Genomic DNA, 12,985 nt, shown 5'->3' with positions numbered 1-12,985 from the left:
CACGCTCCGATACGGATACGATCCTAGTAGACAGCGGCAACCCGCGGGGTGAAACGCGACGCAGCCACAATGAATGCTATGAACACCCGCAATGGCGCCCTGTCGCCCCTCTCGACGGACAGCCAAGAGTGGTCGCCCATCACAGGCTACCGGAACATCGCCGGCGACAACCCATACTCGCCCACGATCCCCCCAAACACATATGGGCCCAGCAACCCCGATGGTGGCATGCTCAATGGTATGCGCCCTGGCACCAGCAATGGCAACCCCTCGCCGCCCAGTTCAGTAGGCCGATCAAGCGACGGCACGGGGCTATATGCCTCTAGCATAAGTGATAGTACACGCCCCATGTTGGACAGTAGGAAGATGCAGGCGCTGGAGGAGACTATGTCGGAACATTTCAGAGTGCTCAAGGCATACCTAGGGCCCTATCTCAATGACGAGAAGGGCAACCCGCGCCCGAGCAGGGCCAAAGACAAGCTGACCAGGCTATCTGCTGTGCAGTTCCAGGAGCTCAGCACCGACGTATATGATGAGTCGATACGCAGAGAGACGGACCGCAAGCGAGGAGGGCCAGGTGCGCCTGGCAACGACACCCCCAAGTACCTTTTACCCAAGAACAATTTCCATCCCAAACGTAATCAGGCGAGACAAAAGCTCTCAACACTGCCTCTCGAGCGCTTCCGTCAACTCGCGACCGACGTCTTCTACGAACTCGAACGGAGATTTCCCCGCTTTACCGGCGGTGACATGCCCCCACGATCATCGAGCCCAGCCGGCAGCATCGCGAGTCGCATAAGTAACAGAGGACCTCCGAGCAGAGGCGGCACTCCGAATAGCATGGGTGGGCGACCTCCGCCAGGACCAGGCTACCGAGGGCCACCTCCAATGGGCGGGCCCATGGGTATGGGTGGACCCCAAGGAGGACCTCCAGGTCCACCGGGAGGACTGCGGCCCGGCTCGGGAAACGAGCCAGGTTCTTTCGGGCGCCCACTTCCAAAGACGTTCCAATCGAACACGATTGTGCCGAACAAGGGGACACTGGTCGAAGATGACGATGATAGCGGAGCAGACGATGACGATGCATTCAACCTAGAAGGCGCTGCTGCGAGACGGCAGACGAATAAGAGCGCAAAAAGTATGAGCATGGCACACGAAAAGATAACCGCGGACTTGCAAAACCAAGTGTCGGAGTTGCAGGACAAGGTTGGCTCATTAGAGGCTACCATACGTAACAAGGACGACGAGCTGCAGCGACTCCAAGACGCCGACAGAACGCGCGACGGCGCCTCCGCCTCTGAGCGTGCGGAATGGGACGAGCTTCGGTATTCGCTCGAGGAAAAGGTTGAGAAGGCGGAGAATCTCAACTCCTCGCTTCGTTCTGAGATAGACAAACTACGCAGCGAAAACGAAAACGTCGAGAACAGCCTCCGTACCCAGATTGCAGATCTCGAGTCTCGACCGCTTCAGCAAGCCTATGACAACGGACACGGTCAATGGAGACAACGGTGTGAGGAGCTGGAACGGGAATTGAACGAACAACAGCAAGTAGCTGAGGAGGTACGGAGAGACGCATCCATGTTCCTGCAAGAAATGAAAGAGTTGTCAGCCCGTAGCGATGCCGCAGCTGAAAAGGAAGAGCAAATGGCAAATCAAGTATCGTCACTTGAGGCTGAGCTCAAAGACTGGAAATCAAGATATGCCAAGGCTAAGACGCAACTACGAAATTTGAAGGCATCCTCTATGGGCTTATCACAACTTGCGTCACCGGATTTGACCAACTACTCCCGCGATGCTGCTTTTACGACACCGGACGGACTGGTCAAGGATGTCCACATTACCAAATTTCAGCTTAGCATTGATGAGCTGCTCCAGAATGCGCGAAGAGCAAACTCGGAGCAAACTCTTGAGAGTATGCGGCACGTCGTCAAATGTGTACGAGCTATTACTGGCGACATCGATAGCACGTCTCTTTCACAGATCCAGTCTCCTACCAGTAGTGTGAGCGGCGACATCTTCTCCAGTCCTGAGAAGCAGCAAGCAAAACTCAAATCTCGTGTCAGCGCTACGGCCAACAACCTGATCACTGCTACTAAGAACCATGTATCATCTGGTGGACTGTCACCAGTCAGTCTGTTGGACGCCGCAGCTAGTCACTTGTCAACTGCCGTTGTCGAGCTCGTGAAACACGTCAAAGTGCGACCCACACCAGAAGACGAGCTTGAAGGAGACGATGAGGATACCGATAGGCCTATGCCGCTAAAGCCCACCGTATACAATAGCTACAATGCTTCTTCGCCAAGCAATGCCAACGACAACAGCAACAGCAGTGCTGCTGCCTCAACATACGGTCATCATCGCAGTCGCAGTAGCAAAGGCGGCAGCAGCGACACCACTAGGTACAGTGCGTACAGTTCCCCATATAGTGGGTACGACGGCCAAAGTGCCGGCATGAATGGTACCAATGGCACAGGCGATAGCAGTATGCTTGAGTTCAAGGTACGTTTGCAAGCAAGCCCAATGCTCACAGCCCACTAACGCGTACAGAACTACCTTGAGGATCAGACAGCAACCCTTGTCCAGAGCATACAGCCTCTTGTCAATCTCATTCGCGCGAACCCCGACTCTACTCCAGGGGACGAGCAGCAAATCTACGAATACATCCAAGACATTTCGCAAGCAGTCGACGACACTGGCAACAAGACATACGATGCTGTAAACCAGCTGTCCAACCCTGCCTTGAAGAAGCACGCCCTTCCCGTCGTGGAGGTGCTGGACGAATGCAGACAAAGTATGCTTGCTATCGACATCAGGGGTGGAGGGCGCGAAAAGATCCCACCACTCGCGTTCAAGACCGCTAGGGCTCTCAAGGTAAGCGACACAACAGTGAAGACAACTTGTATACGTACTGATTGTCATACAGGAGCTCGTACTTCGCGTAGACCGCATCGAGTCTGGCGAACTCACTGTCGACCAAACACTCAAAACAGAGATATAGTGCAAAATTCGTCGCACAAACTGATTCAACGTATAATATATTCAGATCATATACCTTAGGCGCGACTTGTTCATCGGATTGGGCTTTGCCGTTCTTCAACATATTGGATCTGGCACGGCGTTCACGGTTCTCCTTCTCAGGACCTCATGGCATTCAGCGATGTGTGTTTTCTTGGCTACCATCATCGGCAATGCTAGAAACTACCTTTTCGGTTCGATGTCAGAACATGAGAGCATGTAAGGATTGGCATCCTTTACAGGAAATATTATTATTGTTTATTATGGCAGCAGTCGGCACAGGAGCTCCTGCCAGGCTTCATGTAGGGATGGGTGTAGGCATAGGGTTAGGCCGTCTTGGATAATCGGGCTATTTGGACTGAGCTATGAGATACTACGAACATGGAAGGCTTGTTATATGGTAATATAGCCGAATTAGGAAGAATCTGTAGTTGGTAGTGGAATGGCAGCACGATCAGTGAGGTGGCTTGCAGCTTCCCCACATCACCGCCTCTTTGGACCCTGTTTTTGCCTCGGCAATTGTTGCGAACTTTTTTCGCATTACCCCTTCTTACCCTTTCGGTCCGTTCTCATGCCCACTGCTTAACGTGAAGTTGTCCGGCTACTGTAGTACCAAGGAAGTGAATGTAAACCATGACGTCATCATACAGCTGTTACGCGTGTGCGCCTGACCGGGCTAAGACCACATGCCCACGCAGCCACCGTTGTTAGGGTAGTTCTAGATTGCTGAACCGATAATACCAGTGCTTCATCTGAGAACGGACTCCTCCCACTCCTCCCGAAGTCCAAGTCCATCCAAGCCATACGTCCAAGTAGCACTGGAAATCGGAGCAAAGGAAAGAGCATTTATCAAGATGGCGCAACAACTGCAGCCAACATGGCCTCAACAGAGACCTGCATACAACGACACGATCCTCACCATCACAAGCAGCAGCTGTGCAGATCCGTACGTACTCTGGGACAAGGGCACATACTATATGACCTTCACCTGCGGCGGCCACATCGAGATCTGGTCTGCAGACTCCCTCTTCGATTTTGAAAAGAAGTGCAAAAAGAACGTAATCTGGCGTCCCCCACCAGACCAGCCCTACTCCGCCGACTTATGGGCGCCTGAACTGCACTCGATCCATGGTCGGTGGTATGTATACTTCGCGGCTGACGACCCAAAGCATGGGAATAAGTCGCATCGCATGTTTGTCCTTGCCGGACCACCATCAGAGGAGGACCCTCTCGAGCCAAGCAAATGGAACTTCTTCGGCCGTCTAGGTGGTCTACCTGAGGAGCAATGGGCAATCGACGGTACAGTCGTTACGCTCGGCGGTTCCATGCTTTTCGTCTACTCGGGCTGGCCCCTGGGTACGCACGCGGATGAATCGCGCCAAGAAATCTTCATTATCGAGATGATGTCGCCGACAGAATGTACGGGACATCCCATCCGCATCAGCACACCAGACCTGCAGTTTGAGTTCTCTGGTAGCAGCGGCATCAACGAGGGCCCGCAGTTTCTCTGCTCACCAGACGGTCGTTGGATGGGCCTTGTGTACAGTTGCGCGGGAAGCTGGACACACGAGTACAAGATGAACATCCTGTACTACACTGGCGGTCACCCTCTAGATCCACATTCATGGGCCAAGTCTAACAAGCCCCTTTTAAAAGCTGCTCGCGATGACTCTCCACCCTACGGCCCAGGTCACGGAAATTTTGTCCTAGTCAACGGTCCCGGCGGTCCAGAGGTCTGGGGCGTCTTCCACGCTACCGATGCCAAAACTGGATGGGAAGGCCGCAAAGCTCGCATCATGCGCGTGGGATGGGGCCAAGGAGGCCCATTTATGGGTTCTGGCGAATGTGGACGATGCTGTGGCGAGATTGAGCATTTCATCCAAGGGTGTCCTGGAGGTGCTTGTGGAGGCAAAGGTCATTGTGGTGGTGCTGGGGGTGCGGGCGGAGGTTTCATGGAGCCGGGACACCAGGGTGGTAACTCAACGGATGATATCAAGCGGGAGGTCAAGAATCTGATCAAGGGTGGGAAGGGTCTCGTTAGCAAGTTTCTCAAGTAAGGATTAGAGATATTTATGAGCTATAAAGGTATGGAACAGTGGCGCCGAGGAGTATGAGAATGGAGAGATTCCCGCATATCTATGACCTGGTGTGGTCGTGGTTGCTTGCGACTCGAAAGAGTGGTACGTCAGTAGTGTAGGAAGTAGTTCGCCAGGTTGGAGTGCGAATATTCCAATTTGATTCCAACGACTTCCCTACTATGATATTTATCTTTCGCTCCAATGCGGAACTCCACGAGTTAGTATGTTTCTCAAACTTAGACTGCTTCTCGACACCGGGTGGTAGTGGTTCCGCTTCCGCCACTTGTGGAGTTGCGGAAAGAAATGAAATACCGCCGGCGCGGTGCAACGGCATCAAAAAGGAACCGATACGACACTAGTGTTGTATGCCGCAAGATTCTAAAACGCTGCTTGGGTTACCATGCGTCCGCGAATCTTGTCGTGTCAAAGAATTGCTAGGCTAGGTCCAGAGGTTGCTCGGCTACCTACCCTAGTCATAGCCCTGCAGGTAGGAAAGGCGGGAAAACCCGGTCCAAACACGTAGCCAAGTAAACTCAGTCCTTTTCATGGCTTGTTGTCAACCTATGATCACTATTCAGGTACCTCAATCTCTCGCGTCGGGTTCCCGGCTCGGCAAAAAAACCTCACACCACATCAGACAACCCCGCCAGTGAAAGCCGTCACCGTTCTTTACATGGCGGAGTCGGAATACTGACATGCCGAAACCAATGATCATGTCTGAACGTAGCCAAGCCATTACTGCGTCTATACCAAGTTGCGACCACGATGCCAGGTATTTGAAACGCAGATATCCGGGTACTCGTTGAGTCGGTGCGGAAATCCGCCACAACTGCTATGCCGGCTTGCAACGATCGATATATAGGTGGGCTGATGCTTCTGATGTTCCATCATCACAAACACAACACAAGCGGCATCCAAAGCTACGAGTCACTTTTACAAACACTTCCATCAATATGGCTAAAGTCCAAGGAATCTGCGACCCCCGCTTCACCGCGGTCAAAGACCTCTTCCAGTCCTACCTTGACTCGGGAGAGGAGCTTGGCGCCTCCATCTGCGTCAACCTCGACGGAAAAGATGTCGTCGACATCTGGGGCGGTTACGCAGATGAAGCTCATACCCGCTCATGGGAGAAAGATACTGTAACATGTATCTGGTCCTCCACCAAGACTGTCTGCGCCTTGGCGGCTCTCGTCTGTATTGACCGCGGGCTGTTGGATCCGTATGAGAAGGTTTCAAAGTACTGGCCCGAATTCGCTGCGAACGGCAAGGAAGGGGTGGAAGTCCGACACTTTCTTTCGCACGCGAGCGGGGTGAGTGGATGGGAGGAACCCATTACTTTAGAAGATATGTGCGACATTGAGAAAAGCACAAAGTTACTCGAACAACAAGCCCCATGGTGGGAACCCGGCAAAGCGACTGGGTATCACGCTTGGACAATGGGTCATCTCATCGGCGAACTAGTCCGCCGTGTAACTGGAAAGCCTATCCAACAATTCATCACCGATGAACTCGCCCGCCCACTCACCGCAGACTTCCAGCTCGGCATTCCTGAGAAAGAGTGGAACAGAGTCGCTGATATCATTCCTCCGCCAATGGTCCAAACCAGCAGATGCAGGCCCTTGCAAGCGACCCAAACAACCTTATGTACAAGACACTAGGCAAAAACCCCGGTATAGAAGCTAACTGGGCCAACCAACCGCTCTTGAGGAACTCTGCGCTCGCTGCAGGAAACGGCTACAGCAATGCCCGCGCACTCGTCCGCCTCCTCTCGATCATCTCCCTGCAAAACCCTTCTTTCCTCTCCACCAAAACTCTTGACCAGATCTTCTCGACTCAGCAAGAACACAAGGATCTCGTCATACCCACGAAAGTACGTTTTGGACTGGGTTTCGCGTTGCCGGCTGAAGGAACCATGATGGCGAATTTACCACAGGGACGTGTGGCGAGTTGGGGTGGGTGGGGTGGTAGTCAGGTTATTGCTGATGCAGATAGGAGGATGACTTTTGGATATGTTATGAACAAGATGGAGTTGGCCGGCTTGGGACAGCAGGAGGGGGGCAAAGGGGGTATGGGCAATGCGAGGACCAAAGCATTTGTTAATGCAGTCTACGAGGCCTTGGGTTTTGTGGCTTAAGGGAGGGACATTTTACTTTCAATCGTTGGAAATCTCGATCCTCTACCTTTCGGTGTTTTGCTGCTGTTGCTGCCGATGATTGACAACTTGTTTTGGCCAGTCCATCCATTCGGCCCAGTACGGTCCTAGGCAATCATCTATCACACTCACGATACTCTCCCCACAACTGTCTGCCCACCAATATTGTTGAAGCTGTTCTAGCAGTGCACCAAAGTAGGCAAAGATGAGCAAAGCCAAGGGCTGCCGTTGCTGCTGTAGTCTGAAGTATTCTTTTGGCACCAATGATAACCAAACAAACGGCTATACCGATCGAAGAAACATTGTGCGTTAGTCAAACTATCCAACTGAGACGCAGAATGGAAGATGTGGCGTAACTTACAGCGGACCAACCACCATTGTACCCCCATTCTTCCTGGTGAGCTTCCCAAGTGTTCCGGAAATGCACCTCCCACGCACTCATCTTTCTTAACAGATACAATGTCTCGTCGTAAATCGTCTTATTCTCATTGCCCGCCCATGTTTGCTTGATGCGTATCAGATGCTCGTCATTCGGTCCAGGATGCACGTCGGGATCCATATCATCCCAATCCTTTAGAATGAGTATTGATCGCAAGGGTCCCTCTTTAAGGTGCTCATATACGGGACTCATCACGGCACGTATACCGTGGATGAGCGGTATCCATTCTGCACCTAGGATACGCGATGTGCGAGCTGAAACACTGTTGTTGGTGTTGTCGCTACCTTGCTGTTTGTCTAGAACTTCATGCGAAAGTTTAGAAAACGTACAAAAGGCGTAGAAAAACAAGAGCGTCGAAGTGGCGACGATTGCATCGGCGTTTTCTGTGCCAATAGAGTCAATGTCTGCTCTGAACCCGCTAAGAGCGAGCGTGTGGTGGTACGCTGCAACGTGTAGATTTGCGCGTCTATTGCTTGGATGGAGGTAAGCAATATGTAAGGCGGAGAGACTGATAAGTGCATGCATCAGGTAAGCGTAGTTGTATGCTATTTCTGGGAAAACATCCCGCCAGAGGCGGAGGACCGCCGGTACGCCAGGTAGTATAGAGTGACTCGTTACTATTGTCCAATGATGCAGCAAAGACATGTCTTTGAGTGAGAAAGAAGGGATGATTTTGGTTTCAGAACATGGCGTGCTCGCTGCGAAAGGATCGTTCTGAGGTGTAGCTATGTGTAGTAATGCATCTGGAGTTGCCGGTGTTGGACCGGGAGATGGTGCAGCTCCAGTTGAACTTTTGGCTCTCCGTGGCACCGACTCTGGATATACACATGCGATCTCATGTCGTACACAGTGTGAACATCGCGGCTTTCCTTCGTCGCACTATGTCGCGTGTCAGAACAAATGGCCGTATGAAAGATGGTTCGTACCTTGATTCGGCGACGTTTGCATGTGCCACAGCCTGTCCTCGATTTTGTATGGGCTTTTCTCTTCATAGCCATTTGATATAGCCAATTGCGTTCATCACTTGGCTCCTTGTGTAAGGAAAGATGTGGAAGAGTGACGCAGATGACAGGAGGGTAAACGAGGAACGAAGAACGAAATACGCAGCCCCGGAGCCGCGTTGAGCTATTGATGGAAACAGGATGGATCTAACCCGATCCGGGCTGACCTACAGGGTTCTCCCTAGCTCCACCAACGGGCGAATCCTTCCATCATGCGTCAACTCCCCCTTGAGACAACAGCACCAACATGCAATATCCGCGGACTGTAATTGGCTACGTGACTCCCGTTTCTAGACCTTCTAGGCATCAGCAATCCATTGGAATCGAAAAAGTATGCTACTGAAGAATGTCTAAACGCCAAAACCATGCCATAACAACCAGACGCCTCATGAATGCAGAATGCATCTTCTCAACCGCCAACACAATGTAACGTAACGAATTCCCTTGCAAGAACGAGAATTCATCAAGATCTCTCATACAGCCCAATGATCTCGCTATCCAATTTCTTCGCCGCTCCATGATTCGTCCCAAATACATCATCCGCGCGTACGAAGTGGAACAAGACCTGTACTACAAACATGGGCAGCGTATCGAAAACATACATGTAAACCTCATGCGAAGCCAGGTATCCGCCATGGCCCTGTGCGAACTCGATGACACGGAAGATGCAGCGGAGAATAATGACGATGGCTGCAATGGCGAGGAGTTTGTACTAATGCAAAATTAGTATATAGATCCAGTCAACCAAAAGATGGGAAATGAGAAAGGAAGGAAAGAAGAGTATGAACGGGCAACACATACCAAAGCCGGCCAGCCAAACTTCCCATACTGAGGAATAGTATGTCTCTGTGGCGAAGTCCTCATCCTCATATAAAACACAACACTGATGACGACGAAAAAGCCGAAAAACAGCAGCTGCACGAACAATCCAAGCAACATGATCTTCTGTCCCATATCCGCCATGCTAGCCTGCGCCATCATGCCTCCACCGCCAGCTTGCATGAAGAAAGCAATGACATCGCCGCAGACAAATATCTTGGTAACCCGCGTAGGTCGGATGATTGATGCGTGTTCGGCGTTTACGAATATGACGAGGCGACCGTAGATCATGTAAATCGTTGCAGCGTAGAGAGACGGGGGCAGGATGATGAAGAGGGATTGGAGGATGTAGGGTTTTAGTTCGGTGGGGGATTGGGCAGAGAGATAACGGGCAGCGTATCCAACTGTCATCACTGTGGAGGTGTGTTAGTATGGGGCAGATTGTAGGAGCAGAGGAAAATGTACTTATGGCTCCGATGACGAAGGCGGTATAGAACCATGCGCGCCCTCTAATCATCTGGAAGAAATGGTAGAGTGCGCTTAGGCCAAAGAGGCCGGCAAAGAGAATGGCGCCTACTTCGCTGGGGGCGTAGGGAAAGAGGCCGTTACGCCCGTCTTCGGAAGCGGTGTCGCCTGCCATCTTGACGCGTTCGAATGGAAATTATGGCTAGAAATGCACGAAGGTTGCGGTAAAAGAAGCTTGAAAGCCAATTTAATGCGGCCCCTGACGAACAAGAAGCTAGGAGAAACGAATGTAAGAATCAAGATTTCGGTGTTGAAAGATGGTAGAAGAGAAACGAAATGAATGTGTGGTTTGCAAGACCTAACAATCTACATACCGCCCCTCCTTATACAACTGAATCCTCATCGCAAGCTGCACCCAAAGCGCACAAGCCTGTGTAAAGATCCACTGCCAGACGAATACGCGGATAGCCCTACGACAACGAGACCGTGCACTCAGGAACAGGATGCTGGATCCACTTTCGCGTACTTTGAAACCCCTGCATCACCTATTACTTGTGACCCAGCGCTAACGAAATACGACATACGGTGCACGATCCAGAAGATTGCATGTTTCGACGATTCTATTCGACACCTCTAAGCCTTCTAGGTGACGTTGCTACCGCTGCGCCACTGCCAGGAAGCACGGGTTAAAGAATTGCGCAACTCCTTACATCGTCATCCATCCACTACCCTTTCAAGCGTTCTGTTACTACAGTTACGTTCGACTGCTCAGGTCGCCAGTGTGTGTTCTCTATTTCCGCTTGTGTGAGCCCAACGAAAGCAGACGCATATTTGCTCGTGAGCCATTGCTCTACATGCAACATGTTGGTCTCTCGCACAGCTGGCGGATCGACTGGCACGTCATCTCCTGGGGGTAGCAGCGCGGTCGTGCTATAGGCGGCAGAACTCTTCGACATCTCTTCACCCATCGAAGTTTCCGATTGTATAAGTGAGCTACGATCCAGAGGTGAAAAGTCTTTCTGGAGAGACTCTTGGCTCTCCGTGCCAGTCGTTGCAAGAAATTGTGCGTCCGCAGTATTCGTAGGTGAATTGGAGTTCTGCGAGGAGGCGTGCCTCCTTTCGTCTCGAGATCCCTCGAACAGCGCTGACCATGACGTAGGTTGATCCCTAGCCATGTTGTTGTTGTGCTTTCTTGACTCGAAGATGACCTGACACGGTACTGGAGCTTTCGTTTTCGCTGGTCGTGATTTTGCCTCGTTCGCCAATAACTTGGCTGATGGTACAGACGCTTTTGCTTTAGCCGGCAGTGACTTCGCACCGGTGGGCACAGAGTCTGTTGCTCTGGGTACATCTTTGCTGATATCGCGATCGTCCTTGTGTTTCTTCTGCTTATGCTGCGGTTTCATGCGCACTTCGACTTTTCGCCAACCATCCGAATCCTCCACGTAATCCTCTTCTACAGCATCTTCATTTTCCCCACTGCTGTCATGAAGTGTCCGCTTCTCAGCTAATATTCCGGCGTACACGTTTGCTGCGGATACTTTGCTGTTTTGTGTTGCGGGCTCTTCGTCGATTGAGTCTTCCTGGGCGGGATCTCCGTTGACTGACGCTTCATCGGCGAGATCTTCAGCTGGTGTCAAGCAAACATCACTGTCGCCGTTGGTGTTGCTACCAATAATGCTATCGCCATCGTTGTTGCCAACGACACTATCGCCACTGTCGTCCTTGTTGCCAGTGACATTGCCGCCGTTGCTGCCGTCGTCGTCTATGACTGATGGCTGGCACTCCTTCGCGGCGGACGATTTGGTCCGCTCAAGAGCTTCAAGTTTCTTTAGCTTCTTCTTCATCTTTTTCTTGTCCTTCTTCGACTGTTTCTGCTCGCTCTTCCCTGGCGGCTCTTGCACTGTTGGCAAGGGCGGAAGTATCCTGACATTGTCTGCAGCAGCTTGAATCTGAGATGCGGGTTGCTCTGGTACGTCCGAATCTCCTACCAGCTCCACAACTTTCCCCCCTTTCGGTTTCTTCTTTTTATTCTTCGAACTCTTTTGCTCGACTTCGTTGAACGAGGCTTCTAATATTGAAGAATTATTTTTCCGCTTCAAGGCTGATGGTCGCGTCTGTGGGTACTCGTATGGCACATCCTGCCGAGCTTGCCTGAAGAATAGTTCCCACAGAATGAGACTCGGCTTTGACATTGGCTGAGTACTGTACTCAGGAAAGTGAGCTACATCGTAAGTGTTGTATGCCTGAACGAGGCTATGCCACAAAGTCTTCACCCCAGGATGCCTGTCTTGTAAGTAATCGAATAGAGTTTTTCGGGCTTTCGCGCCATCCACGCTCAGTTCGTGTATGTCGTTTAGGTCGTGTAAGAACTGAGCATCAACCCAGACGAATGGATTGGAGTCAGTGACCAGAGGTTGGATGTAGACCTCGAGCGCCCTGAGCGCATGACCAAGTAAGGGACCAACAAACGTGAACGTCGGATTGTGCAGTATATGTCGAAATGCTAGTATCGCGTCTCGTTTGATTCTCCTACGAATCGTCTCAGGTATCTTTCTGTACTTCTCACACGTTGGGAGATTTATCTGTACAATTGCATGCGCTGCACACCATGATACTTCGAAGGGCTTGAGATCAGGCCGTTTGCGGGTCAGGAAAACGATAAAATACGCCATGTCCGCAGCGTACATGGGAGCCAGAAATTCCCTAGCGTCTCGATACTCTTCGCAGAGAGCTGCGGCTACCTGGAATGGGATGCCACCAAGCAGAAGACGTGCTTCAAGAAGAGGTAGGATATTGTCGGTCATATGATCTGCAGGAAGAAGAAAATTGAAAAAGATGATGGCAGGGTGGATTCCGGCCTTCCATATGAGTTTGTCGCCATTGATCTCGAACGAAGCGTCCCAAACGCCGCAACAGTCAATGTTGAACATTATCATGCTTAGAATACAATCCCTGGCTCGCGATTGTGGACTCCGTAGTTCTAGATATAGGCTGGGTAGGAATGAAATCATCA

The 12,985-nt window shown here is 51.4% G+C and overlaps 5 protein-coding genes across 5 annotated transcripts; 3 read left to right on the top strand and 2 right to left on the bottom strand.

Annotated features, from left to right (window-relative positions):
* Positions 1–69: 69 nt before the first annotated feature.
* ALTATR162_LOCUS6045 (uncharacterized protein) lies at positions 70–2,998 on the top strand (the record flags this gene model as incomplete). Its single annotated transcript, XM_043313666.1, has 3 exons — positions 70–2,499; positions 2,548–2,871; positions 2,924–2,998. 3 exons carry the CDS (start codon positions 70–72, stop codon positions 2,996–2,998), a joined length of 2,829 nt encoding a protein of 942 aa, XP_043169601.1.
* An 871-nt stretch (positions 2,999–3,869) lies between these two features.
* On the top strand, positions 3,870–5,072 carry ALTATR162_LOCUS6044 (uncharacterized protein; the record flags this gene model as incomplete). The annotated part of the gene is made up of 1 exon (XM_043313665.1): positions 3,870–5,072. The coding sequence occupies one exon, from the start codon at positions 3,870–3,872 to the stop codon at positions 5,070–5,072; it is 1,203 nt and encodes a 400-aa protein (XP_043169600.1).
* A 974-nt stretch (positions 5,073–6,046) lies between these two features.
* On the top strand, positions 6,047–7,227 carry ALTATR162_LOCUS6043 (uncharacterized protein; the record flags this gene model as incomplete). The annotated part of the gene is made up of 2 exons (XM_043313664.1): positions 6,047–6,661; positions 6,709–7,227. 2 exons carry the CDS (start codon positions 6,047–6,049, stop codon positions 7,225–7,227), a joined length of 1,134 nt encoding a protein of 377 aa, XP_043169599.1.
* Positions 7,228–9,148: 1,921 nt separating this feature from the next.
* On the bottom strand, positions 9,149–10,144 carry ALTATR162_LOCUS6042 (uncharacterized protein; the record flags this gene model as incomplete). Its single annotated transcript, XM_043313663.1, has 3 exons — positions 9,149–9,397; positions 9,487–9,917; positions 9,970–10,144. The coding sequence occupies 3 exons, from the start codon at positions 10,142–10,144 to the stop codon at positions 9,149–9,151; spliced, it is 855 nt and encodes a 284-aa protein (XP_043169598.1).
* A 550-nt stretch (positions 10,145–10,694) lies between these two features.
* ALTATR162_LOCUS6041 (uncharacterized protein) lies at positions 10,695–12,902 on the bottom strand (the record flags this gene model as incomplete). The annotated part of the gene is made up of 1 exon (XM_043313662.1): positions 10,695–12,902. One exon carries the CDS (start codon positions 12,900–12,902, stop codon positions 10,695–10,697), a length of 2,208 nt encoding a protein of 735 aa, XP_043169597.1.
* Positions 12,903–12,985: the final 83 nt, after the last annotated feature.

Source organism: Alternaria atra (genome assembly GCF_907166805.1).
Source record: "Alternaria atra isolate CS162 genome assembly, contig: 25, whole genome shotgun sequence".
Taxonomy (NCBI): Eukaryota; Fungi; Ascomycota; class Dothideomycetes; order Pleosporales; family Pleosporaceae; genus Alternaria; species Alternaria atra.
Note: the sequence above shows the minus strand (reverse complement) of the source record. Positions and strands in the feature narration are given on the sequence as shown.